The 27,981-nt window shown below is 41.9% G+C and overlaps 3 protein-coding genes and 2 pseudogenes across 3 annotated transcripts; 2 read left to right on the forward strand and 3 right to left on the reverse strand.

Annotated features, from left to right (window-relative positions):
* The first annotated feature begins 5,207 nt into the window (after window positions 1–5,207).
* On the forward strand, window positions 5,208–17,217 carry LOC118903233. The gene is made up of 4 exons (XM_036868059.1): window positions 5,208–5,531; window positions 9,917–10,251; window positions 14,084–14,418; window positions 17,185–17,217. Exons 1-3 carry the CDS (start codon window positions 5,225–5,227, stop codon window positions 14,405–14,407), a joined length of 966 nt encoding a protein of 321 aa, XP_036723954.1. The 5' UTR covers window positions 5,208–5,224; the 3' UTR covers window positions 14,408–14,418; window positions 17,185–17,217.
* On the reverse strand, window positions 8,350–8,728 carry LOC118903227 (annotated as a pseudogene).
* Window positions 17,218–17,746: 529 nt separating the features above from the next.
* Window positions 17,747–19,907, reverse strand: LOC118904004 (histone H4). Its single transcript, XM_036869631.1, has 2 exons — window positions 19,483–19,907; window positions 17,747–18,233 (listed from the first exon to the last, which is right to left on the reverse strand). The coding sequence occupies exon 1, from the start codon at window positions 19,905–19,907 to the stop codon at window positions 19,596–19,598; it is 312 nt and encodes a 103-aa protein (XP_036725526.1). The 3' UTR covers window positions 17,747–18,233; window positions 19,483–19,595.
* A 4,676-nt stretch (window positions 19,908–24,583) lies between these two features.
* On the forward strand, window positions 24,584–26,852 carry LOC118903980 (histone H1.3). The gene has a single exon (XM_036869603.1). The coding sequence runs from the start codon at window positions 24,637–24,639 to the stop codon at window positions 25,297–25,299; it is 663 nt and encodes a 220-aa protein (XP_036725498.1). The 5' UTR covers window positions 24,584–24,636; the 3' UTR covers window positions 25,300–26,852.
* LOC118903984 lies at window positions 25,570–26,055 on the reverse strand (annotated as a pseudogene).
* Window positions 26,853–27,981: the final 1,129 nt, after the last annotated feature.

Below are 27,981 nucleotides of genomic sequence, written 5' to 3' on the forward strand. Positions count from 1 at the left end.
CTCTCTCTACTCTTTCTTTCTGCCTTATAGCAGGATATAAATTCTGTACTGGAGACTGCACAGGCTGTTTAGACCAGAGAGGCTCCAGAGGAATCTAACAAACCTCGCTGTTCGTTTCCTCCCATATATTTACCTTCTCACAGTTTGTTGCCCTTAGAAGCCTAAAAGTGCTTTTCTTTGTCCTGTCATTTCTCTACAATTCTAGTCTTTGTTGAAGATGCTATGTAAACTGGAGTTATAAGCCACCTCTTTGGATTACTTTCTCCTGGTTGTCTGCTACTGTATGTATGAAATATACATGTTAACAAACCTGTTTATTTTTCCTTTGCTAATCTGTGTTTTGTTGCAGGGGCCCCAGCTGAGAACCAAGATATACAGCGGGAAAATTCGTGACCACCACCACCACCACCCGCCCTCCACCTGGGAAAAGGAAAGAAGATTGAATTAAAATCAAACGAGCAAATTTAGATGGAAAAGGTTTATTGTCCTATGGTACAATTATATTATTACCTTTACGTTATCTTTTCTACTGGAAAGAGATAATAGTCATCTCTAATGGACAAAAATCATTGAAATTTTCAATATCCTATAAATTAGCATCTAAATTCATAGACACTTCAGATATTAGACCCTAATAAATAGTTAAACAGAAACTCCCGTATAATAACTAAAAAACACTTGGGCAGGCTTTTTAGACTATGTTCTCATATGACAACAAAACGAAATTCAGTCGGTTCCTTTACCTTAATTTGATATTTATATATATCTTAACAGATTTCAGAGCTGTTCTGCAGTGACCAGAACCTTTCCTTTATCCTCAGTGAGCCCATGCCTGATAAAGAGTATGCTTTCCTGTTTGCAATTTCCACCTTTCTGTATGCTGCTTACCAATGATGATTTGCCATGACGTTGAGTGACAAGTGTTCAATTTCCCGGGCCTAAAGAAAAAGGTGAAAAGAACCAGCACCTCTCCTAAATCCCCCTTTATTTCCAATCAAGTCACAATCACATGATATCTCACTTGCATTTTTTTTCAAAAAGGCAAAATCAGGATTCAGCAAATAAAAATGAGCATGTGTCAAAGAGCTTCACTTTTCAATAAATGAACCAACAGGTAAAATGCCATGGTAGGTTCAAAGAACATTTAATAAATTAGGGTATTTACAGAAAATGGAACAAAGATATGTTAGAACAGGATTGTTAAATTAGTTTAAAATAAAATTATTTTATTATCCAATAGGTCATAAATCTTCCACTGGACAGAAATTATTTGCCTCTCTGCCAAACAAAGCTCTGCCAGTTAAGTAACTTCACTAATTTTGGTACCTACAGTCAATAGTAAATAGATGATCTAAGTACATTTTTATAGAATCCTTGTGTGGCCTATAACCTTGTATATTGGACATCATGGGCCCTCCTTTTTTCCTTACTTCCAAATCTCAGACAATTTTTCTCACACTGAGGCAGGAGACAGATGAGCCCCAGGCTGAGCAGGTGGAGCTTGTCGCCTGTGGACAGATACTCCAAGACCAAGATAATAGCTGGAGCAGAGAGGGGCTGAGTCCTGCCCAGATAAAAGATAAAGAGACCACATATACCTCATTCTCGAGGTCAAGGAAACCCTCCAGACTACACATGCGCAGAAACACTCCTTGGAGGTCAAATAAGGAGGGGGCACCATCCCATAGTAAGTGATGTCAACCTACCCATAGGCCTCTTTGCTAGAATCCATCTTGGCTAAGAGATGCAGGAGCACACATGGCAGGACCCTGAGATAATCCAAATACGACTCAGAACCGAGAAAAGCAAGATGATTGGCCAAAAGAAACCTGGAAGAGATGCCCCGTATAAGTGATTTAAACTACTGCGAGCACTCAACATTCTCTCTAAGTTCACCCATGTGTACCTATTGAGAAATGGAATATTTCCTGCCATATCAGTAAACAAAGGATGTCACAGTCAGCAGCGCTTGCAGCCCTCCAATGTGAGCTGGTGAGCCCTGAGGGAACTTAGGAAGGAAAGAATACCCGCCATCTAGCAGCCATCAGACTGCAGCCACTCCATACAGTGAGCCCTGAGGAAACTCAGGATGTAAAAATACAGGATACTGGCCCCAGACAGCTGAGGTGCGTATCAAAGGAATGAGTTCGGTAAGCCCAGACTCTTGTATCTTCCCATACATAGAAAAGAGCTAAATTCCTTAACTTGAGATATCTAGTTTCCTTTAATTAACAATAATCTTTTGATGTTCCTGACTACCTGCCCTTTGTTGCAAAATGTCTATAAAACCTGGCTCTCCCCTAGCCTCCTAGGAGCGGTTCTCTCAGGGTTACTTGAGATGCTGCCTCCCAGGCTTATAAGTCCTAAAAATCTCCGCCGAGAGGCTTCCCTGGTGCGCAGTGGTTGAGAATATGCCTGCCAATGCAGGGGACACGGGTTCGAGCCCTGGTCTGGGAGGATCCCACATGCCATGGAGCAACTAGGCCCGTGAGCCACAACTACTGAGCCTGCGCGTCTGGAGCCTGTGCTCCGCAACAAGAGAGACCACTATAGTGAAAGGCCCGCGCACCGCGATGAAGAGTGGCCCCCGCTTGCCGCAACTAGAGAAAGCCCTCGCACAGAAACGAAGACCCAACACAGCCAAAAATTAATTAATTAATTAAAAAAAAAAAATCTCCGCCGCATAAAACATAACTCTCAATTTTTAAGCGGTGAATATTTTTTAAGTCCACACTATTCACGAGTACTCTTTTTCCTCCTCATAAACACTTTAGTTGTTTCAGTACTTCCCGTCTCTTTGTGGGAATTCATTTCTGCAAAGCCAGGGGGCCAGGGGCCTTGTCACTGGCCACTGTCCCTGGTGGTCTGGTGGCTGGGATTCAGCACTCTCACTACCGTGGCCTGACTTCAGTCTCTAGCCCGGGAACTGAAAGCCTGCAGGCTGAGGCCACCCAAGATCAACACAGTGAATCCTTACCAAAAAAAAAAAAAAAAAAAAAATATATATATATATATATATATACACACATATATGTACATAAATATATATATAAACTTTCAAGATAATTTCTATGACACACCGTGGTATATAACTCCTTGACATTCTTATTTTACTCATGAATCAAATAATGGACACTTTAACTTTTTATTCTTTCTAGACTCCAAAGTAATTTACCTGATTTTTTAACCTCATTCTCTCTTGGTCTTTACCTACTTTCCAGAAATAGTAAATTGTTTTCTGGCCTTCCTTCATTTAAGGAAATGCTTTCGTACTTCTACTAAATGATTTCTTTTCTTCTTTTTTTTATAAAACCACTGAGTGCACAACCTATCAAACACAATCTATCAATCAAAGAACACTCATTGCTTTCATAATCAGTTCTGAATGTTCCCTCTCAAGAAACACAATTTTGGGAAAAAAAAAAAAAGCATAAATTTTCAGGTACTCTCCATTTCCTGATATTCTGCCCTTGAAGAATTCTAAGGTCAACAATTTTTCTAGTATTCATCTTTTCTTGCCTTGATAAGTAACGGTTTATTCCACAAGCCTGCCTTAGTTCTCTAATGTGATTTTATTTTTTAATTTATTTTTGCAATGCTTCATTCTAGTTGGGATGAGTATCTGTAATTGGGTTTCTTAGAAATACATTGAATGTCCACTGTGTTCCAAAGCCCATGATAGCAAGGTTGGATACAGAGCAAGAAACAGAGAGGGGAAAGGAAAAATTCTAGAGCACCACTGACCAAAGAAAACAATGCAAGGCAAACATTTAATGAAAAAATTTTCAGTAGCCACATTTTAAAAAGCAAAGAGATGCAATATTTTAAATAATATATTGCATTTAACCCAAAACATCCAAGATATGTTCATTTCAACATGTAATAAATATAGAGATATTATTAATGCAATATCTTACATTCTTTTTTTCAATCTAAATCTACCAAATTGGGTTTATATTTTAGTCAATCTGACACTAATTTTTTACTGGAAATGATTTGTATTTAAATTACATACACTTTATTGTTTAAAATTAAGTTCACATGCCCAGGTTGTTCAAACACACCTAAAAATTTCCAATAACTGAAATGGAGTATCAGCCTTTAAATTTAATTAAAATTAAGTAAAATTAAAAATTCAGCTCCTCAGCAACATCAATCCCATTCCAAATGCTCAAAAGTTATTCCTGACTACTTTATCAGACAATACAGTCCTAGGGGGAATTGTGTTTGGAGCGTGGAGATGGCAATGGAGACTGCGGGTTAAATTGGGGGAGCTATATAAATTTAAATGTAATCATGTAAGTTTAGCACTGACTTCTTAAATAAAAAGTTTGCACACAAAAAGATATGGAGATTATGAAAGCAACTGAACATAGGCCCAGATGGCAAAATACTAGATTGAGAGATTTAAGAATATTGGGGAGAAAGTCAATCTGTGGAGCATGAAGATGGAATTTCCACAGGTAATTACAGTAGTCCTCAATGACTGTGTTGAGCATTTGACCAAAAATTCACCTTTTGATTTTCATAACACCTTTGTGATGTCGGGGTTAACATTTCCATTCTACAAGTGAAGAAAATAAACAAAAAAAATAAGAAAACACCTGTCACAAAACAGGTCCTGGACGTCAGAAGGTGAAAGCTAGCAAGTACTGAGGGCGCAAGCAATGGAGTCATACCTCCCAAAAACAAACACGCCAGCGGGAAAGCCTTGTTGCCCAATGGATTTCAGAAATTTCCTCGCTCCCTAAGACAAGTTTACCACCATAACTATTTCACCTTCATTTAAAGTATACAAAAATACTTCTCTGGGAAGAGAGAAGGCAGGGACTCGTTTGCATTTCAGATATGCGTTTAAAATGAGAGGCAATGTACAATTTCGGTTAATGACTTGGCCTAAATATCCAAACTTGAAAAACAGATGCTGGCTTAATAGGTACAATTATTTCATTCCCTTGATAAACAAGAGAACTTTTTAAAATGCCCTTAAACAGGAGGTGTTAAACTGAATTCAGAGAATGAGCAGACAATGCAATCTTCTCTTTTCGGCTCCGCCCCACTGACGCTCAGGCATGGTGGGCGGGGATAAATTGGGGTACGAACTAGCCCCTCCCCCTACCCACCCTCATTTGCAGTTTTCAAAAAGGTCCGCTGCCGGGTTTTAAATGCGAATTTCGGTTTACTCTCCATATTTGTGAGTACAGTACGTGATCTAGTGGCAGTGATGTCTGGACGTGGCAAAGGCGGGAAGGGCTTGGGTAAAGGGGGCGCCAAGCGCCACCGCAAAGTCCTGCGGGATAACATTCAAGGGATCACAAAACCTGCAATCCGTCGCCTGGCTCGTCGCGGTGGAGTAAAGCGCATCTCAGGTCTTATTTATGAAGAGACCCGCGGGGTTTTGAAAGTGTTTCTGGAGAACGTAATTCGGGACGCGGTCACCTATACCGAGCACGCCAAGCGCAAGACTGTCACGGCCATGGACGTGGTCTACGCGCTCAAGCGCCAGGGACGCACCCTTTACGGATTTGGCGGTTAAGTCGGCACCCACAAACTAATTTTCTGTAACGATGCCCAAGGCCCTTTTCAGGGCCACCTAACTACTCGTTTGAAAGAGTTTGTTGCACTGAATTGGTGTTTTCAGTTTTTTTTGTCAGGAACTTGAGTTCTGAAGTTTGTTAGATTTTTGGGTGCAATTGCTTTAATGCAGCTCATGTTTGCTTAGGTTTGAGTGCATCAAACGTTTACACCGTGTTGCAGTTTTAATGCCACACGATGGCTTTTCCAGTGTAGAACCCTTAAGCGTCCCACATTGTTTGAATAGCATTTCTGATTCTTAGGAATTCTCGGTCTTGCAAAATTAACCAGTGAACTTTTTTACTAATTTATTAGGTTTTCCGAAATACGGAATTACTGTTTGACAATAAGCTATGAATAGTGTTGGGGGACAAATATAGGTAATGCCATATTGGCCTGCTCAAATCTCACTCAAAACTTTGGTAAATTTTATTCAGCCCCTAGTAGGGCAACTCAAGGGAAGAGGTATAATGAAAGAAGCTAAGACTGTAGAGAGTGAAGGCACCCATGACGAGGCCCAGGTGGCACATGGGCCGTTTCTTCTCTCCCTTAAAAGCATTTATATTTGGATTATATAAACTGATTACCAGATGTTTTTTAATCTACAAAGAATTTGGGATTTGTCTCCTGCCTTTTCAAATCTATTCCCTGGTAGTCTGTAATAAAGCAACAACTTTAATTCATCTCAAGAATCCTCCGGTTTCTTTTCTCAACTATAATGTCAGAAACCGAGCTACATGGGCATCTAGCCCTGTGCTGGGACGCCGCCACACCAAAGGTTTTCTCATGTTGTCAGTATTTGCAAAGGAAAAGGGGAAAGAAGTCCCCAAATTAATAAATGAACAAATTCTTCTGTGTCTTGGCTTCAAAAGAAAGTCACTGGAAGAGGCCTGTTTAAAAGGAGTTCAAGGTATTAGGTGCCTTTTCCTTACATAGGTTTCCTGCCTGCAGGCCATTTGAACCAATCCCAGTACTGTGGCGGCAGGGGTGTGGGGAGGGGGTTGGGAAAGAAGGAGCAATTGTTAGTTAACTGTCTTTTGGTCCTGCTGGGTCCTGTGATGGTCTCTTAAGGTGGCCCCCAGGATTTCCCCTCTTGAGGTTCACCCTTGTGTGAACAAGTCCCTTGAGTGTGGATGTGACCTGTGACTTGCTTTTAACCATCAAACCAGGTGACCATAGGTGACAGGATGTAAAAAAATTTGTGTATATGACTATGTTATCTAGGATTGTAACATCCTTGACTCTTGCATGCTGGTTTTGATGAATCAATTAACCCTGTTGTCAGGCCCAAATGACAAGAAACTCACAGGGCTATTTAGGAACTGAGGGAGGCCTTCAACTAACAGCCCATAAGGGCTTCAAGCCAACAGCCAACAAGAAAATAAGACCCTCAGTCTTAAAACTACAAAGAACCAACCAGTAAATGAGTTTGGAAGCGGATATTTCCCCAAACATCCACGAGACCTCAGTCCTGCATAACACCTCAATAGCATCCTCACAGAGGACCCAGCTAAACCCTGCCCAGACCCACAGAATCTGTGAGATAATACGTGTGTTGTCTGAAGCTAGAAATTTCAAGGCAATCTGTTATGCAGCAATAAAGACAGCCAACACATTTGGCATCTTCATCAATCCATGTCATCGAAAATGACAGATATGATGAACTGAAACTGCAATCTTTATCTAACGGAAGACCTACATTAAAAAAAAAAAAAAAAAAAAAAACCTTTAATGTGAACAACATTGTTTCACAACTATGTGAACCTCTACTCACACACCCAATACTGACCTGGCACATACATTGGTAGTGTCTTGCTGGCCGTCCAAATAGCAAGTCTATAAGCCGTGAGAAGCACTAAAAGCAATTTATCGAAGTTATTTTGCTTTCAGCAATACAGAAACTATCAAAATATTAACTCGGGAAAACTGTACATTTCATTCCATATACCCTGTTCTCCCTGCACTTGTACATCTTTTCTTACTCCTGTTTTTTGTTTCTTCTTTTTTTTTTCCTCCTGTGTAAATGAATACTGAACCTAACACTGACTGAAGGCAAGGAATACAAAAATGAAATATAAAAGAAAAATGAGTCAAATTGAGTATTTCAGACCCCGCTTCAGCACCATGTAGGGTTGATTATATCAATAATAGCCTCAAAACCAAATAAAGTGAAAATATTTTCCTTTTAATACAAATTTGAAAATTCACCTTTGAAAGAGTATACTTGTAGTTGAGATTAAACTCTGAGGTTCCAGTAAATATCCCAGGCCTAGTCCAGTATATACTGTATAACTGAGATTCCGAGCCTTTGTAAAGTATGAACACCTTCTCATGAGTTAATATTTGTGAAGCACATATTTTGTTGTAACATGGGCATTATATTTAAAACAAGGAACCCAAATACAAGTACCAGCATTACACAACTTTAAGTCCACAGCTACTCACTATAAAATTTTCAATCTAAGCAATGACTAGCTACAAGAACAATTTAAAGATTTTAAGAAATAAAAACACAAAACCCAGAATACTAGAACTTCCTACTGGTTCCTACAACACATATTTCAAATTCTTTGCTGCACTGAAGAACAAAAATTCAAATAAACCTCTCATACTGCAATACTGTTTCCTGCACTTTAAAGAATGACTGTAAAAAAAAAAAAGAAAAAAAAAACATGTTTTTAAAATACTGACAAATCTTGATATTATAGCTCTCAATATGCAAAAATGAGTGGCTCTAAAAAGAAACATTGTGAAGTGCTAGAGGCATAGAAAAATTTACTTGGAGCTGGTGTACTTGGTGACAGCCTTGGTGCCCTCGGACACGGCGTGCTTGGCCAGCTCCCCGGGGAACAGCAGGCCCACGGCCTTCTGAATCTCCCTGAATGTGATGGTCAAGTGCTTGTTTCAATGCGCCAGGAGCAACGCCTCGCCCGCGATGCAAAGATGTTATTGATGAACGAGTTCATGATGCCCATGGCCTTGGACAAGATGCCGGGGTCCGAGTGGACCTACTTCACTTTACAGACATAGATAAAGATAGAATAGCCCTCCTTATGGCCGCACTTGCGTTTCCTACCATTTTTTTCCTAAACCTGAGTCACTGCCTTTTCGGAGCCCTTTTTTGCGTTGGGACAGACTTAGCCGGCTCTGGCATGGTAAACAAAGTGAGCAAAATTGGTGGATTAAAAGAACGGAAACAAAATGGACATCGCGAGTATTTACATCAAGGATATACAAACGAACACTCACAAAGCTAAACTTTGATTGGACAAAAGCTGACCAATAGGTTACTAGTATGTAAACTAGGATTCAAAAACTCCCTTTTTTATTGGATCAAGAATGAACCCTTTTGTATATTCCTATTGGTTGATTTACAACACTGTTATGAGACTATAAATTCATTCACACAAAAAAAAAATCAATGTTTTTTTTTGTAATTAAATGAAAGTCTTCGCGTTTGGATACGGAAACCAGGTAAGGAAATCCTGTTATCTAGCCCAGTCCAGTCCTGACCGCAGCTCTGTCGGGTTTGTCCGGGACACCTTGGGACTCTCGGAAAGAGTCCCGAAATGCCGGCCCATTGCAGTGTTATCAAGAAAGACTCGATCGCCGCCATCTTTTTAAGGTTCCACATTGCAAAGCTTTTCATGACGGCTCTCACCATTAGACCCAGGCTGACATCTTAAATGCATCAAAACCAAACAACAGAGCCAAATAACCAGTTTTGAGTCAAACACGACACTAAAGATCCAGGGATTCCAGGATATTGGGATTTTGCTGCGTGTCCCCTGAATAATACAAAATTCCTTACATCTTAACAGTATTTCCTAGAAGACCATGTTACAGTGAACTAGATGTTTACGGTCAATGTGGAACAGGATTCATGAGATGCTTAGACGATGGATTTTTAAATAGGGGGAAGGCCTGGGACTAAGATCCGATGAAAACGGGTTAACTGCAGAAAATGGCGGGTGTCTAAAGTCTAAAGGACTTTTCCGAACACATTCTATTTTGTATATCCAAACAGGAGAAAAGTTGAAGAATATTAAATGAGTAATGTGTTTTTGGACAATACTTGAGTGTGTGGGTATTATCGATAAAACAGCTCGGAAAAAAAAATGTTTTTTTTTTTTAAGGGGCTGGGAAGATGTCTGCTAATTGAAATTCACCAATCCCAAACTTGCACCGAATGGATAAACCAATCCTAAATCGATCGGAGCACTTCCGGAATTTAGCAGCGGATGACTAACAGGAATTGCCCACAATCCAATCAGAGTGGTTCTGTTCCTGTATAAATATAGAAGCAAACGTTCCAGTTTAGTCCCTTTATTTTGCAGATAAGTAATGGCGCGTACAAAGCAAACCGCTCGTAAGTCGACTGGCGGCAAAGCGCCGCGCAAGCAGCTGGCCACCAAGGCGGCCCGGAAGAGCGCGCCGGCCACGGGCGGCGTGAAGAAGCCGCACCGCTACCGGCCCGGCACGGTGGCCCTGCGCGAGATCCGCCGCTACCAGAAGTCCACGGAGCTGCTGATCCGCAAGCTGCCGTTCCAGCGCCTGGTGCGCGAGATCGCGCAGGACTTCAAGACCGATCTGCGCTTCCAGAGCTCGGCCGTGATGGCGCTGCAGGAAGCGTGCGAGGCCTACCTGGTGGGGCTCTTCGAGGACACCAACCTGTGTGCCATCCATGCCAAGCGCGTCACCATCATGCCCAAAGACATCCAGCTTGCCCGCCGCATCCGCGGGGAGAGAGCATAAATTACTATTGCCAACAAGTGCCAACTTAAAACCCAAAGGCTCTTTTCAGAGCCACCTATAATTTCACTTTGAGGAACTGTATCGCAAGGGAACAGAAAATCCCCGCGACCCCCACCAAGACAAGGCTGGAGGAGGGCAGAACTCCCTTCTCCCCCAAGTATTCTATGTACCAACCCCAGGAAAGGACAGTCACCCCTGCACACTCTGTCTTTCATATAAGAACAGGACATTGACCCCTGAAACTACTTTTCCTCTGCAATCCTTAAAGTTATTTGAGAAACAGCCAGGGGAAAATAGGTGATATATAAATATTCTTATCCTCTTAACCCCTAAAAGAGAAATAAACCTCCCATGTGAAGATATCCTTATACCAGTATGAGAATAGAAAGTATCCTTAATAGAATTTGGGAATTAATGCTAAGAAAGCTGTATAAGCAAACTTCATTTGTCTGCTACCCCAAGTACAAGCCATATATATGTGTGTGTATATATATATATATGTATGTGTATATATATATATATATGGCATATATATATATAATGTAAATATATATATAGCCTGCTTTGGTTACTTCGGTGGTCTCATTTCTGAATGACCTCCGTGCATACAAATTGTTTTTTTCCCCCGTTAATCTATGTCAATTTAATTATTAGATCAGGCAAAATAATTCAAATTTCCCTCTCCCTGATACAAGAAGTCCAGGGATGACGTCAGGTATGAGAAAAAGGGTGGGTCCTTGAGCAACCTGGAAAGCATCCTAGGGATGCTTTATGTGACATGCACACACATACACGTGTGTGCACATGAACATGAACATATTCAAGGTCCCAGGCTGAGTACTACTGGAGAGCAGTTTGGTGTTAACTTATTTGCTTCTGTACTGAGCAATACATCCTCTGGTAAAGGTCGTCATACTTTCTGTACTGAAAATAGAGACCTGGTACCCACAAAATGGGTTCCATGGGATTTCCAGAGTTCAACTTCCAGCAGCACCACCAGCAGAGTGGGCAGCAGTGGTGTCAGTGATACAGTTGGGCATAGCACTAGTGCACCAAATCTGGGGCCTGAACTAATAAGTTTGTTCAGCACACCAGGAATTTATAGGTTGTTGCAGCATATAACTGAAAATTCAGATTGTGCAGAATGTGTCTGCACCCTGCATGAGAAACATGATATAGTCACTAAGGCAGAACTTAGGCTTTGCCATAATCACCTATTATTCATCCTCAAAGAGCCAATGAGACAACAGCTCCCAACTTTCCTCTAACAAATGCAGAATCCTAGGACAAACCCTAGAGCAATGCCAGGTTTGTAGATTCAGTCAGGTTTTACAGAGGTTGGCAATGGGAACGCCCAGCCTTATTCCTGGGTTTACTCCAGGTCTGGGGGGATTAGGCAACACTGGAGGCTCTTCAGGAGCTAAGTGAATACCTCTGCAGAAAAGTGAGAACACACGTCCCATGGCAGGAACCAAAGAAACTGGACACCAACAGTTTATTTAACAAACGTTGCAGACTGTTACTGGAGCAAATCCTCAGCTACAGAAACCAGAAGTCACACTTCAGAAACAGTGGGAATAGCTCAGTGCAATGTTTTTGAACCTTGAAGCAAAGCTGCAAGTGATAATGGCAATGCAATGTGATTTCTATGTGACTATTGAAAGGCTTTTTAGGCTCCCAGTCATCATCGCAGCACTTCTGCCATTTTAAAAAATGTAATTTTCAGGTGGAATGCAGGAAATACAAAAAGCAAACCAAAATTGGGGGGGCGGAGCAGCTGGGGAGAAACAACAAAAATTCTGTGCATGAAAGTCCATAACAGCTTTACTTGTAAATTAGAAACAACTTAATATCTTTCAACTGGTGAATGGTTAAGTAAATTCTCATACCCCATGCAATGCAATCCTACTCAGCAATAAAAAGGGAGGCTATTGATACATGCAACTACCTAGATGGGTAATGCTTAGTGAAAAAAGCCAGTCTCAAAATGTTACATTTTGTATTATTCCATGTATATAACATTCTCAAAATGGCAATTCTAGAGGTGGATAACAGATTAGTGATTGCCCCAGGACAGGGGAGAAGTGGGTGGATGTGAATATAAAAGTGTTACATTAAAGAGTTCGTTGGTGATCATGGAACAGTTTTGTGTCAGCGTTGAGATGGTAGTGACACATAAAATTGCACAGGGCTGCACACACACACACACACACACACACACACACACACAAATGGGTGCATGGAAACACTGGTGAGAGCTGAATAAGGCCTATAGGCTAGTTAAAAGTACTTTGCCAATGTCAATTACCTGCCTTTGATATTATAATATAATAAGATTTCACCATTAGGGGAAACTAGGTTCGAGGAACTCTAGGTACTATTGGAGCAACTTTTTGTGAATTTAGTTATTTCAAAATAACAATGTAAAAAGAGCTGTGATCTTTCTTTAGCAGTTGCTACTGTGTATTGCTTTGGATTCCAAGGCTTGTTTAACAAATTAATGTTCTTTTTTTGGTGTGTTTTGTTTTGTTTTTGCATAAATAGCAGTGTTTTCCTTTCTTCTGGCTGTTCTAGTGATGAATTGTTCTAGTGATGTCCATTGAACAGAAGTTTGGTTCGTTTATGTTGGTGTGTGATTTTTTAGCTATTCCTGCCACTACCTCAAAAGTAAATTGAGTTTTGAAATTTGATATTTGTAATCTCAAATTTACTGATGGGGTAATTTGGTTGAGCTACTGCTCAGATCTTAGGACAGTGTGCTTGGTATATCATAGTGTGAAGTAAAAATAATCTCTTATTTTGAACATTCTATTTATTCCAAGGACATCATTTAAATCATAGTGCTCCTATGTGCTCGACAATTTTTTTTAAATAATATAAAAATCTAGGAAAGATCACATTTTTACTTCTGGCACTTGCATAAAATCTCTTTGCCTAACATTGGCGTTTATGATAGCTTTGCATGAGTTCCATGCACCAACCACAGGAAAGGACAATCACCCCTCCACCCTCTGTCCTCTATATAAGAACAGGGTATTATTAGCCCCTGACAATTTACATTCTTTTCCTCTGCAATCCTTCACTGTTCAAATTTATATGCTTACTCTGTATAAGTGAAAGCACACTGTACAAACTGGTGTTATATTAGAAATGTTCTGAAATCTTTCCATGTGTCTTAGGCCTGTCGGTATTATAAATACTTTGTTTTTAAGAACAAAGTCCAGGGCGATAGAAATTTATTGTTCACGAACTAGATGCTATTTTGTTTACAATAACTCCATTATCCATAGTATTGATCCTATTTTATGGATAAGGCCACTGAGTCTCAGATAGATTAATAAACATGCCCGATAATACAGTTTGAGAGCAGCTTGCTCATGGATTCCAAGCCCAAAGCCTGGCGTGGTTGCTTGTCAATATATTTATAAATTTGTTTTGGGAATTTGGGCTTAAAGGCCAGTGGCAAAGATCCAAGAATATATGGAATGGATAAATCTTTAAACACATACAAACATACTTAAACGAGGCAATTCCCTTTGTGTATACGTTTGATGCTTCTGTTTAAAGATTCTTATTTTCTGAATACCAGTAAAACGCCCTAGCGCCTGTTCACTTCAGGGCTTAGAAGCAAGGGGCGGGGACTCAGTACGGTTTCCCGCCTTTCTGGTCTTTCAGTTTTCACAAAGGTCCGCACAATCGCTACATAATGGGCTGCAGGTTGTTAGCGTTAGACTTTCTCAGCTGCTGTGTTTAGTTTTTCTCTACCATGTCTGGACGCGGCAAGGGCGGGAAAGGCTTGGGGAAAGGGGGAGCCAAGCGTCACCGCAAGGTTCTGCGTGATAACATCCAGGGCATCACCAAACCTGCCATCCGCCGCCTGGCCCGGCGTGGCGGGGTGAAGCGCATTTCCGGTCTCATCTACGAGGAGACCCGCGGGGTGTTGAAGGTGTTCCTGGAGAACGTGATCCGGGACGCCGTCACCTACACAGAGCACGCCAAGCGCAAGACTGTCACCGCCATGGATGTGGTCTACGCGCTCAAGCGCCAGGGACGCACTCTCTATGGCTTCGGCGGCTGAGATTGAGCTTTGTAAGGTTTTTCTTAATTTTCTGTAGCAAAGTTAAAAGGCCCTTTTCAGGGCCACCTACTCTTTTTATGAAAGAGCTCACACTTACCGTTTGGTAGCCTGTAGGGTAGTTACGTACAGATGGGAGAAATGAAGCACAAAAACGTTGCGTAGCCATAGTTGGGTCTTCAGTCCCTAAGGTGTTTTCATGTTTTCATAATGCTGGAGGTGTTACTATCGCTGTTGCTGATGTATAGATTAACTCTGAGGACCAACAGGTGGCTAGTGGCTAAATGTGGACACGCAGCTGGTAAGTAAAGGGTCATGAGTTCTTTGAGTAGAAATATTTGGGGTGTCTCCACAGACAGTGGAGTACAGCTCTTACATGGCTTATATATATACTAAATTAAACTAAATTATGAAAATGTGACAAGACAAAGAGCTTGGGCTAGGATAGTTAATGGTAGAAAAGGAACTAGGAAGATAAGGGCTAGTTTAACAATGCAGAGTTCCTTCTGCTTTAAGCTTCCTATCTGGTGATAAGAATGCTATTTTCTTCCTGGTACAGGGAGGGAATCTTCCATATGGGAGTTTGATTTCCTGTTTTTAGACGGAAAATAGGTCAGAGTGCTCTTTTGCACCTGCTGTTTTTCAAGTGCCTTTAGCTCAAAATAACGCAAACCAAAGTGGCATATTTTAGGGTGACATATTCTGCCACCCTTCACCTCCAAGCACACTACCAGGCAACTTTCCCAGAGGTCACAGAGCAGAAAGGCTCACAGACCAAATTAAAATTCTTAGAAATTTTAATCAATTTAAACCATGTTGGAAAAAGCATGGGGAAATAGATGGACAGCACAGCATACTTAGGATAAGACAAGCAGGTGGAAGGTCCTCACTAGATGAATCCTGTTATTTACACAATGTTCATATAATCTCCTTTGCTCTCTGCCACGTCAGCCTTCCTTCCTGATGATGGGCTTCTGAGGACCAGAGTTAAGTTGAACAAGGGGACTGAGCAGGTGGAAGGTAGCTGGGCCAATCACACACAGTTGCTCTATTAAACATCCAGGGGTATATTTGCTTGGTCTATAGTTGTCACTCACCAATGGGTTTTGTCTGCATCCTATGGACAGAGGTCAAGTGGGTGGCTGACTTAAGATATCAAGTATGAGATGCCTCACAGATACTGAGAATTTTATGTGCCTCATGAATGTGTGGTGCCTACTTGGTCCTTCAATCCCATCCTCTCTGTGTTCAGCACACGTTTAGTCTCTGAGTCTAACGTATACTTAGACGTAACTTAACGTATACTCAGTCCTTCGCAGAACTGAGCACTCTTCAGTAACATAGTGAATCCCCCTTACACCTGCCTCCTCTCCCCTCACTCTTCCCTGCTCTTTCCTCAGCCAAATACCTGCTACTCCTTCTGGGCCCGGCTGTCATGTTGAAACGGGGCAGGACCCTATGGTTCTTGCCCACCCCCCTCCCCCCCAGGGCCTCAGCCTGACTTTTGTCTGTGGAAAGACTTTAGCCAAAGAATACGTTTAATCAGAGAAGTGAGAAAATACAGAAACAAAGGAAAACTGTCAAAGAAGACCAAATAATAATAGTTTAGTCCTTAAGCATAGTCAAGGACCTTTAGTTCCTCCTCAAGGGCTGTAGATAATATTCTGAGCCACGTCCTGTAAGCTGTCTTGTAGGTACTGAAACCCCTGCCAGGTGGAAGAAGTTAACTACATGATGACCAGACTGTAGCCATGACATAAGCTGCCACAAATCCGAGAAATGGCCTCAAAGAAATGGGAACAAACCGACCCTGGAAGTAAAGACTAACTGTACTTAATAATCAAGATGATGCTGGTCAGACCACCACATGACCAATTTCAAGATGCCTGTGAGAGCTGACTGTACTGTTTCTGCATGTAGCGCCCTCCCTCAGCCTGGAAAAGCTCTTGCCCACTGATTGTCAGTGGGGGGGAGTCAGCCTTTGGACAGGCGTCCGCCCTCCCCCTCCCCCCACCCCAGTTGCTGGCATCCAAAATAAAGCAAACTTTCCTTTCTACCAACCTTGCCTCTTTATTGGCTTCTGAGCAGCAAGCAGCCAGACCCCACTTTCGGTTACAATATGACCTTCTTCCTCATATCCTCATCTTTCCCTTGCCTGCAAAGGGCTCTAACAATGAAATTTCTGACCATCAGTGTTCCTACTTGAATATAGTCTATCTATTTTTTCTAATTGTTTTTGTTTAACCTTCTGGTTCAACCAAGCTATAAATTACTGGAAGTTAGGGCTAAGCTTTCTTCTTTCCTGGTGTCACTCATATTTCAATGCATAGACTGAAAATTCAAGGAGGATACACTAACTTGGGGCAAAACACAATTACACCCTTATTGTGTAGCCTTCGAACCCAGCGTTGGCAGAGGCAATCTGCCACGGGCCCTGAGGGTTCTTACTGGGTGTGCCAAGAATGCCATTTATCAGGGTTGAGGAACCTTAAAGAATGGGGTAGTGGCTATCCCCAGACAAAGAGCAAATTTGCTTAGTATTCTCAGTTCAATCCCCCAAGCTGTACCGTGGCTGTGATGCAAACCCACTGTGTGTGCAGTATCCGCCTGGGCTCCTCCAGGTCGCCCCTGTGGGACTTGGTGGACAAGGGGATCCAATGCAAAATTGCTACTTGCTGTGCTGTGCTGTAATAAAGCCTCTTGTCTCTGACCTAGGAGTGTTGCGTCTACTGCCAGCAGCCATGAAAGACTTACAGGTTATCTTATTATCTTGTAACTAGGGTAAGATCCCAGACTCTTCACAAACTCTGACACAAAGTGAAGAAGAAGGAGAAGAAGAAGAAGAAGAAGAAGAAGAAGGAGAAGGAGAAGGAGAAGGAGAAGGAGAAGGAGAAGGAGAAGGAGAAGAAGAAAGAAGGAGAAGGCAGCGAGGTGGAGAGGGAGGGGGAGGAGGAGGAGGAGAAGGGGTGGGGGAGAGAGAGAGGGTGCCAGTGCAGCATTTTATTCCAGGGAGATCCTCAATAGCTGTCTGCTCCTCTTGGTGGCACTATCAGGCCTGGAATAAATGTTAGGCTGTCCAGCCTCAGAATCTCTCTTTCTCTCTCTCTCTCTCTTTTTTCCTACACGGCATGATGAAATTTGCAACTCACTCAGATTTCTGCAGTGGGAGAGAGTGATTGTAGATTGGGAATAATGCAGGTAGAGAGACCTGTCAGGCCACTATAGGGATTAGAAAGCTATATAGTAGGAGAAACAAAACTTTCCTCTACCCTTTTAGGGTCTCTAGCTGGGCCTGAGAATTAAGTTGACATAAAACAGATTAACATGAGAAAAGCACACAAATTTTATTTAATCTTTTTACATGTACATGGGAGTCTTCACAGGAAAATGAAGACCCAAAAAGCAGTTAAGCCTAAGTGCTTATATACTAGGTTGAACAAAGAGTAGTAATTGTGAAATAGCAACTAAAATATATGGGGAGACTAAAGGAAGATAAGGATTATTTTAACAAAGTCTGTTTGTATAGATTCTCTCATCCGGGACTCCCCATTTCTGGTGATAAGAATGTTCATTTCCTCCTGGTATAGGGATGGCACCTTTCACATGGGATAATTATCTGCTTTCGAGAAGAAAAGGGGAGATCAGAGCCCCATTCTTGCATTAGCTGGTTTTCAAGCGCCTTAGCTCAAAAAAATCCTTATGCCAAAGTGGCATATTTTGGGGTGGCATATTCTGCTCCATTTCAGCTGATATTCAATTTTTGGGGTGCAAAGATGTCTCACCATTTATGGCACACTCTGGAAGAGACGGCTCAAGGAGGATCTATGAACTGATAATGGAGAACAACAGTTTGTTAATTGAGTGGAACCACAGAACAGAGGAATAGGACCCAAAGAAGCAAACTGAGAAGGATCATGGAGAACAATAGGATCCGGGTTAGGAAGAAAGGTACCACAAAACACTGTGAGAAGATTGTGAAGGCAGGAGTAATAAACAGCGTCAGATGTGCGTGGTTTTGGCCATTCGAAGGTCACTGGTAACTATGCCAAGGATAGATTTAGTGAGTGATTTGTGAAGAAGTCATATAATCATGAAAAGACATGAGGATAGTGACTCCAGATTAGCCAAGGCTTGGAGATTTGATAAATGGGAAGGATCTAGTAATTGGTAGAGGTATGGATTAAGTTGAGAGACACTGAAACATATTTATATGTGGATGGGAAGGAGCCAGTAGAAAGAGGAATAAAATTTTAAGCTGGGATATCACTATGATTAGATCAGGATGACCAACTAATTTATTGTGCAAATAAGTTATTGATAGTGGAAGTTGGCTCCATTAATAACTATCTTAAGATAACAGGGACAGAATGAAACTGTCTCTGGGTGTTTTCACTGACACAAACACAAAGCTTCTGGGAGTGAAAGATTTAGAACACAGGTGGCAGGGTGAGCATGAGAAGGCCTGAAGAGCATCTCTTCCGCCTGGTGGGAAAATGGAGAGGTAAGGATGCAGTCAGAGGTGGGATGGCCATATGAAAGAATTTGTCGCATTATCAACATTTTGTAAACAAAGCATTAAGATTGCTGATCTCTTAGTCATGTTAGAGTTCCAACGCGTCCTCAGGAGTACACTAGATAAGACAAAACTGTATAATGTCTCTTCCACCCGATCTGAGTTCACTAACTATGGCTCTATCTATCCAGAGCTATCTGCAACATTTTCTGTAGGAAGAAGGCTGCTTAAAGGCCCCAGGTGCCCTCTTCAGGACAGTAGATGCTGGGTCATTGGGACACTCTGGACAATTTTAATGTTTTCGGAGTAAAACAAACTCAAACATGCTGAAACCAGAAAACTGATGCCACGTCAAATGCAATTCACTTCTGTTGAATCTGAGTAAAAACTCCAGCAGTTCTACTGCACGAGATTTTGTTTTTGGCATGTCTGAGAACCGCCATCTTGAGATGATGTCTAACTCGGAAATAGACCAAAAAAACGCGAGGGACGGGGTCTACAAAGAAAGAGTGACTGCCTTAATTAAAATCGGCACCCAGTATTAATATAAAGCATCAAATATTACCTCTGATTTTCCTTTGTGTTAGATAACAGCCCTTCATATGACCAAGTGGGTGGCCCTGAGAAGGGCCTTTTGTGAGTAAACAAGAGCTTTACAGCCGAAGACCCCGTAGAAACTTAGCCGCCGAAACCATACAGAGTGCGTCCCTGGCGTTTGAGCGCGTAAACCACGTCCATAGCGGTGACAGTCTTGCGCTTGGCGTGCTCGGTGTAGGTGACAGCGTCGCGAATGACATTCTCCAAGAACACCTTCAGCACCCCGCGGGTCTCCTCATAGATGAGACCAGAAATACGCTTCACTCCACCACGCCGGGCCAGGCGGCGGATAGCAGGCTTTGTGATGCCCTGGATGTTATCGCGGAGAACTTTACGATGACGCTTGGCACCCCCCTTCCCCAGACCCTTCCCACCCTTGCCTCGGCCAGACATAGCTAGTAACGACTACTAAACTCTTACAGCGCCTAACAGTGGCCTGCAGCCTCTTATATATCAGTTTTACGGACCTATTAGGAAACTGAAACGGCGGGGGCGGGAACGGGACCTCTGCCCCCGCCTCTTCCCCTCCTCACTGGCCGTCTGCTATTGCCTAGCAGGGAAGGGGGCGGGGAAATGCGACTCAGTATCTGTTTCCTGTTGCCTGGTTGGGGTCCAGAGTCGCTGGTTTTGTGGACTCTAGTCGTGTGCCTGTGGGTTTTCTCAATTAATATTGTACAAGTCTCCTCACCACTTTTGTTATTTAACAAAAAGAGGCAGTACCGCCACATTTGTCTACAAAAGGGAGAGAAAGCAGAATAAAATTAATTTGAAAACATGAAGATACTTTAAAAAAATGTAAGTATTCTTAAAAACTCTAGTAATACTTATTAAGTTTGGCTGATCCTGAACGTTTCCGTTTGGCAAAGCGTTTACATAACCATCGTTTTTCAGCATTCCTGATAAAGAGGGAGGTCCAGGAAGGGGAGCCAACGTTAAATGAATTTCCGCTCTTTTCTCCCCAATTTATAAAGCACTATTTACATTGTGAGGATGAAGAATCCCAGGATTGAAGACCTAATCCTGTTCTAATAAGTGGTATTGTTGGGGTTAGAACTGAGGCCTTCTGATTCTGTGGTCTTATGTCCTTGCCACCTACCACCAAGCTATGTCATTAAAGCATTGAAGATACATCAGGATGAATAAGTTTGCAAATTAACAGAATTTTAAAAAAATAACTAGAGTGAAATACTGTCCAAGTAAAAAGGGGAACTGAAGTTCTACACACAGATAAGTATTGATATGTTTAATAGACAAATGCCAACATTACTCACAGTCCACAGATTCACATTGAGTGCCTTCTATGTAACTACAGAGGTGATTTAAAAAAAAAAAAAAGCCTTCTCTGCTGGTGCTTACCATATAGGCGGTCAGAGGATTATTCACTTCCTTGAGTCACAAACTTTTTGAGATTCAATTCAGGTTCAGTTACCTGTGGATTTAGACATTATGATCTCCCCTGCTCTCCTTTTTGAGAAAGGCACTAAACAAAAATCATTGATTCATTGCATGCATTCATTCAACAATTTAGGGTCTACTATACGCCAAGAATGGTGTACAAATACCAGGTTTACAAAGACAATCACACATTCTTTTAAAGAACTCACACTCTAGCAGAAGGAAGAGAAAAGTAAACTCGGGGTGAGAGGCCATATAATCAACCCAGCATCCTCCTAGATTCATCCTGGTAGTGATGGGTGGAGCAGCCGTATCCCAGCAACATCAGCATCACCTGGGAGCTTGTTAGACATACAGAATTTCAGGACCAACCCCAAATCTACTGAATTGATAGGACATTTTTAAGATCCTCAAGTGAGTAGTTTGCTCATTCAAGTTTGAGAAGAATTGTTTTAGAGTTGTGCTTTGCTATATTATATTAGCCACTAGCCACATATGCTCATTTAAATTTAAATTAATTAAAATTAAATAAAATTTAAAATTAATTTCTTCAGTCACTCTAACTACCTTTAGGTAAGTGCTCAATAATCACAGGCAAGTGTAGTTGTTTTCTGTTCTACAGTGCAGATACGGAACATTTCCATCATTGCAATAGGTTGCATTGGGCTGTATTGTGATAGAGAACTTCTTCTGGAGAACTTCTAATCCAGACTGGGAAAGAGAGTGTGGTAGGTATCTGAGAATGAGACTTGCTGCAGGAAATGAGGATTGGAGTATTTTTGAGGTATAATAGAAATTAGTCATCTTCTGTGTGTACCAGATATTACAGATACACAGAGGGACATGTAAAAAGGAAAGTGGAAGTTTGAGAGTAGTAGTGTCCTTTTTAGGAAATAAAATGAATAATATTGATATATAGTTGTGCTTGAAGGGGAGTTTCAAGTGGTAGAGTGTCCTCAGGTGAGACCATCTGATAGGAAATTAAAATAGATGTGATTTCTCATTACCCTTCTGAACACATTACATTGTAACACAATGCTCTGTTTGCTCTCTAGCCCTTATTTTTAATTTGGCCTTTTTGATATTTAGTCAACATAGTCACTCTTCTCCTTAAATGTTTGAAATTTACTGAATTTTGGAACACTTAAGTACAGCCCCTGTGGATTGCCCTGGTGAGCCCTACCTATCTCTTTCACAGTCATTTACTATGGTGAGTGGGGACTTGACACCAAAATTGAGAGAACATGAAGCCGTGAGACATCCATCACTTGTTTATCTTTAGTTTTTCTTATTTTTTTTTACATCTATAAAGTAAAAATAGTTCAAGTCTTAGTCTAGCAAAAAATCCATGGTTTTAGAATATATACAGGTTTAGGATTCAGAAGTAATACAGACAACTTTTTTGTGGGCTACCAAGTAATAGGTGAAACTTTTCAGCTTTATAGTCCCATGGGGTGATCCAGCTTTCAAGAACCTTGTCCATGCTACAGTTAGAGAGAGCGTAATACCTGGATCTCAAGAGATAACAGTACCTACACACAGCACAGCTCCATCCTCCTATACACAGCTAAGGAAGAACTTTTCAGGTGAAATCAAGTCTCAGTTATTGCCCTCCAGGAAGGGCAGAGATTACCTATAAACAATTAAGCAAATGACCCTGAGCCCCAATGTCTTCTCACTTATTTGGAACCTAAATAGCCATGGGAACCAGTAACAGTTGCACAAGAAAGAAATGGTGGCATCTGCTGTAGGAAGAACTTTTCACCTATCTTAAATTGAGTACATACAACTTAGGGAACAATTCCAACAAGTATTCAACAACTGATATCATGACTACAATGATCACCAAAATGGTAAGGGTTTAAAAATCTGAATTTTAATTTTATCTTTAGGTCTAGATAGTATTAGGCTCTGGGCTGAAAAGGAAAAGGGCGTATATAATGTTTGTTACTATTGCTATTGACAGTGATGATATTGAGGATGACAAGTAGCCCCATCCTCCAGACAGATGTAAAATGCCTTCCCTGGGAAAATTGGAATGTTCTAGATCCAATCCTATAAGCTTCCCTCTTTATACACCGTATTTGTAATTGGTATATAACATGGTCTCAAGTCCCAGAGACTTAGTTTCAGACAGTGCCAGCCAATAATGACTATTTAAAAACAAGCCAAGTCATTTTTATGGAATTAGTTCAGTGCAGAGAGATGACATCTTTTAAGTTGATTATCCTGTCTTGGAGTTATATGAGAAAATTCTCAGGTCACTATTGAATGTAGAATAAATAGATTTTTGGAAGTAGGGGTATTTATTAAAAAAAACACAACACCAAAATACTTTTCTTGTTTATTTATTTTGACAAACATGAGGTTTAATTTCAGTATCTGATTATTTGGTGGATATTAATTTTGTGCTTAATTATCCAATATTTATCGAATTCCATTAGCTCTCTGTGTTACAAAGAGATGGAGTAGTAAATCAGTCATGATTGCTATGAAATGTTTATTCAACTCCTTAGTGGACACATTCAGCCAATTAATTTATAGGTCATGATAGCCTGGTTCATATTTTGTTAGTAAAAATCCCAAGGAAACTTATGAAGATTCAGAAAGTGAGTTTAATGAGAATTTTTTTTTACTTTCTAGTCCTCTGTGTCCCTATTTGCAATGTTGAAAAAAGTTAAATCAAATTTGTATTTTAAGTATCATTTTGAAATATAGGAAATATGTACATAATTCTGTGCTAAATATTGGAGGAAAAAAATCTTATGGATGGAATATCATTAGGCAATTTACAATTTTAACCCCCGTGATCTTACAGAGTTCTTGAGCTCAGAGCTGGTAAAATGATGTAGAACTGCCAATCTATTGCTTCATGATTCACTTTTCTTCTTTATAGATGGTGTGATTGATCTCTAATGCCCATTCTAGGTCAGAAAAATCTATTATACTAATTTTTAGAGAAGGTTGGTGACTCTATTTGGAGCTGTTTATCTAGAAAATAAATGGAGCAGCCTCACACCCCATCCTTCCAAAAATGTTTAAATCACCGAAACACTGGGAGCAAACCCAGTTTACACACTGGTCACTCAAATACTTTTTTTTTAAATCTATCTTTTTTAAAATAGTTATTCATCTTGTACGTAGAATTTTCTACCCCAGTGCCAATTCCCAGTGCTTGGAGCAAACAAGTTGCAGGAGAGCTGTGCTATTGCTCCCGCGAAAAAACCGATTTTCCTTGTATATTTGAGTAAAAATGAGGTTATTTATATAAGGTTGAAAAGAAAACAGTGTGTATGATAATGCCCTGAAAGAAAGATTTGCAAAGGAAGCAGAGAGAACTAGTAATTTTAAGGAAAATCTGAAAGTTGTCTCAATTTGACCGAAGTTTCCAAGAGAGTTGGGGGAATCAGGAAAGGTTCAGGGGGCCGGCTTTGAAACTAGGTATAGCAAATAAGGCAGGAATGAAGCCTGAAGAGTCTCAGATCAGTTTCCCCCAAATCCCTAATTATTTCGTGCCCAGACTTCTTATATTTTTCTTCTTTTTTAAGGGGCAAAAAACACAGCCATTCGGCAGAGCCGAGGAGCCCTTCGTAGCAGCGCGGCGCACCGAACAGGCAACCAATCATCACGCAGCGACTCTCTATATAAACCCCCAGCCGGCGGCGCCCGGGACACGCCGTTCTGACAGTTTAAGGTTACTTTTTGTCTTTCCTGGCTAAACAGAAAAATGTCGGAGACTGCTCCAGTTGCTCCTACTGTTCCCGCACCTACAGAGAAAACACCTGTTAAGAAGAAGACGAAGAAAACGGGCGCAGCTGCTGGAAAACGCAAGGCGTCCGGGCCCCCGGTGTCCGAGCTCATCACCAAGGCTGTCGCCGCCTCCAAAGAGCGCAGCGGCGTGTCCTTGGCCGCGCTGAAGAAAGCGCTGGCGGTCGCTGGTTATGACGTGGAGAAGAACAACAGCCGCATCAAGTTGGGTCTCAAGAACTTGGTGAGCAAGGGCACCCTGGTGCAGACCAAGGGCACTGGCGCCTCAGGTTCCTTCAGGCTCAACAAAAAGGCGGCCACCGGGGAAACCAAGCCCAAGGCTAAGAAGGCGGGTACGGCCAAGCCCAAGAAGGTTGCTGGGGCAGCTAAGAAACCCAAGAAGGCCACGGGCGCGGCCACCCCCAAGAAAGCCGCTAAGAAGACCCCCAAGAAAGCCAAGAAGCCGGGGGTGGCTGCTGGGGCCAAGAAAGTGGCTAAGAGCCCGAAAAAGGCGAAGGCAGCCAAGCCGAAGAAGGCGGCTAAGAGTCCGGCCAAGGCCAAAGCCCCCAAACCCAAGGCCGCCAAGCCTAAAGCTGCCAAGCCCAAGGCTACAAAGGCCAAGAAGGCGGTCTCCAAGAAGTAAATGGGTAGCGGGACGTCCTACTTTGAAAATCTCAAAGGCTCTTTTCAGAGCCACCCACTAATTTCAGGTAAAGAGCTTAACCGGATACGTGTCTCCGTAGGTAATACAACAAGCCTTGTAATAAGGTAATTCTTTTTTAAACTTAAGCAATTTTTTTAAACTTGCCGCCCTAATGTGATTGGCTGTGCGTCAGGGTGCGCGCGCACCGCCACGTTCAGAACTATCCGAATGTTGTGATCACAGTCCTCTAAGGAGAGTTTAGTGGCTCTCAAAAGAGCCTTTGCGGCAGATTCACTTGCCCTTGGCCCTGTGGTGGCTCTCGGTCTTCTTAGGCAGCAGGACGCCGCCCTGAAAGATGGTGACTTTGCCCAGCAGCTTGTTAAGCTCCTCGTCGCTGCGGATGGCCAGCTGCCGGTGACGCGGGATGATGCGCGGGCCGCGTTGCCCGCCAGCTCCAGGATCTCGGCCGTCAGGTACTCCAGCACCGCCGCCAGGTACACCGGCGCGCCGGCCCCGACCCGCTCGGCATAGTTACCTTTGCGAAGCAGGCCGTGGACTCGGCCCACGGGGAACTGGAGCCCGCCCCGCGAGGAGCGAGTCTTGGCCTTTGCTCGCGCTTTACCGCCCTGTTTCCCTCGTCCAGACATGTTAGGAAAGAAATACTGCAGCTTGAGGAAGAGGTTATTATAGTCTCTGGATGTTTCTAAAATTTCCATTCCCATTGGTTTGTAGAGGCTACTCAGAGAGTTAGCCAATCAGAACGCAGTTCTGGAGTTACTTGCATGGGCTCCAGGAGAAAATACTGCACCAATTAGAGGTTGAGATATTGACTTGTACTGATACATAGTTTGAAGCAGTTGAAAAGCTTGGATTATTCCGCTTGATGAATGTAGTCCTATTTGGGGGAAGTATTCATGCTATTGTTATTCTGCCTAAAACTGCATAATGTTGCTACCACCCTGACACCAAGGGATAGTAAAAAAGTAAGCTACCCCTGGCGGTTTATAATTTACCCTTTTCTTTGCCAGATTTTTTCCCCCTCAGATGTTGACAAGACCCAGGGAGCTGGGTAGGTGGTCTAATATCTTTTGGTGAATAGGCAACAAACAGGGAGGCAGAAACAAATAAAAACCGTTGATAAAGGCAACGAGATTGCTTAGAGAGCTCCTGGAGCTTGAGTAACCAGGGCAAAATAAATGGCTCTAGGAAGATGGTTGACCTGATATTACATCATTTCCCCTTCATCCCTGTTTTTGTTGTTATTTTAATTTCTGGGGAAGGCCACTCGAGTTTACTGGCAAATCTTGACCAAAATCTGAGTTCTGCAGACCATTAGGGGGTTGTAAACATGGATGGGGAAAAATTACATCTTTATTTTACCAAATTCTAAATGCAACTGAGCATTTCCTTCAAGTATATCTGTAGGCAGCTAATCACAATGGATTATGCAGTGCCTCTGACTTTTTCAACAGTGGCCATCACAGATGTTTTTGGATCACTTTGAAGATGTGGCAGATATCTTGAAATAAAATTTACCTATTCCTTGAAACTGACATTTGTTATTCCACCTGTTGCTCCTTGTTATTTGATGTGACTAATGAAACACATTTTACGTAAAAGAAATACATTTTGACAGCTGTATTTTTTTTTTTTAAGTATTTATTTATTTATTTATGGCTGTGTTGGGTCTTCGTTTCTGTGCGAGGGCTTTCCCCAGTTGTGGCAAGCGGCAAGCGGGGACCACTCTTCATCGCGGTGCGCGGTCCTCTCACTATCGCGGCCTCTCCTTGCGGAGCACAGGCTCCAGACGCGCAGGCTCAGTAATTGTGGCTCACGGGCCCAGCTGCTCCGCGGCACGTGGGATCTTCCCAAACCAGGGCTCGAACCCGTGTCCCCTGCATTGGCAGGCAGACGCTCAACCACTGCGCCACCAGGGAAGCCCCGACAGCTGTATTTTAATGTGGCTAATTTTCTTATCCTGTATGCTTTAAGTATTTTAAAACATTGTATTGAGAAGATATTAGTTTATAGGTTTCTCCAGACTATCCATGGAGTCCACTATACAAAACAAGTCAGGAGTCCCTGAGCAGATCTTCAGTGGCAAATACCTCATGGTTGAAAGACTTCGTCTTATTTCTTTGTTTACAACATACCCAGCGGCCCCCGCCCCCCGCCCCCAGCTACACATACACACACACACACAACTTACTGGTTAATAGTTTATTAAATTTTACTATTTAAACTTTCTTTAAAAAAAAAAAAAAGGAGGTAGCCTGTGATTACCTTTCTAGCTTTTCTAAGCAGGAGTTCATCTTTTCCCCATCACAACTGTATTCCATACTTTCTTCTTTCTAGAAAGGGCCAAAAAACCCTCCTCTTAGAAGACTGGTTTGGTTGAGAAGGTGATTTGGATAAATGGGAAGATGTGAAATGGTTACTCAGAAGAATCTTTTTGAAAATAAGAGATTGCATCAAGGGGGAAAGATAAGAGGCAAGAGACCTGTGAGGTCTTTAATACCCAGAATGAGAGAGTTTGACTTTTGATTATGAGTGATGAGGAATAAGTATTATGTAGGAATGTGACATTCAACAAGAGTGGTTACTATATAGTATCTCTGTAGTTCGTTACATTTTACAAACCACTTCTATGCCTGCCTCACTATAAAGCATTTGCGGTAGGTA

The sequence above is a fragment of the Balaenoptera musculus genome, chromosome 11, assembly GCF_009873245.2.
Source record: "Balaenoptera musculus isolate JJ_BM4_2016_0621 chromosome 11, mBalMus1.pri.v3, whole genome shotgun sequence".
Taxonomy (NCBI): domain Eukaryota; kingdom Metazoa; phylum Chordata; class Mammalia; order Artiodactyla; family Balaenopteridae; genus Balaenoptera; species Balaenoptera musculus.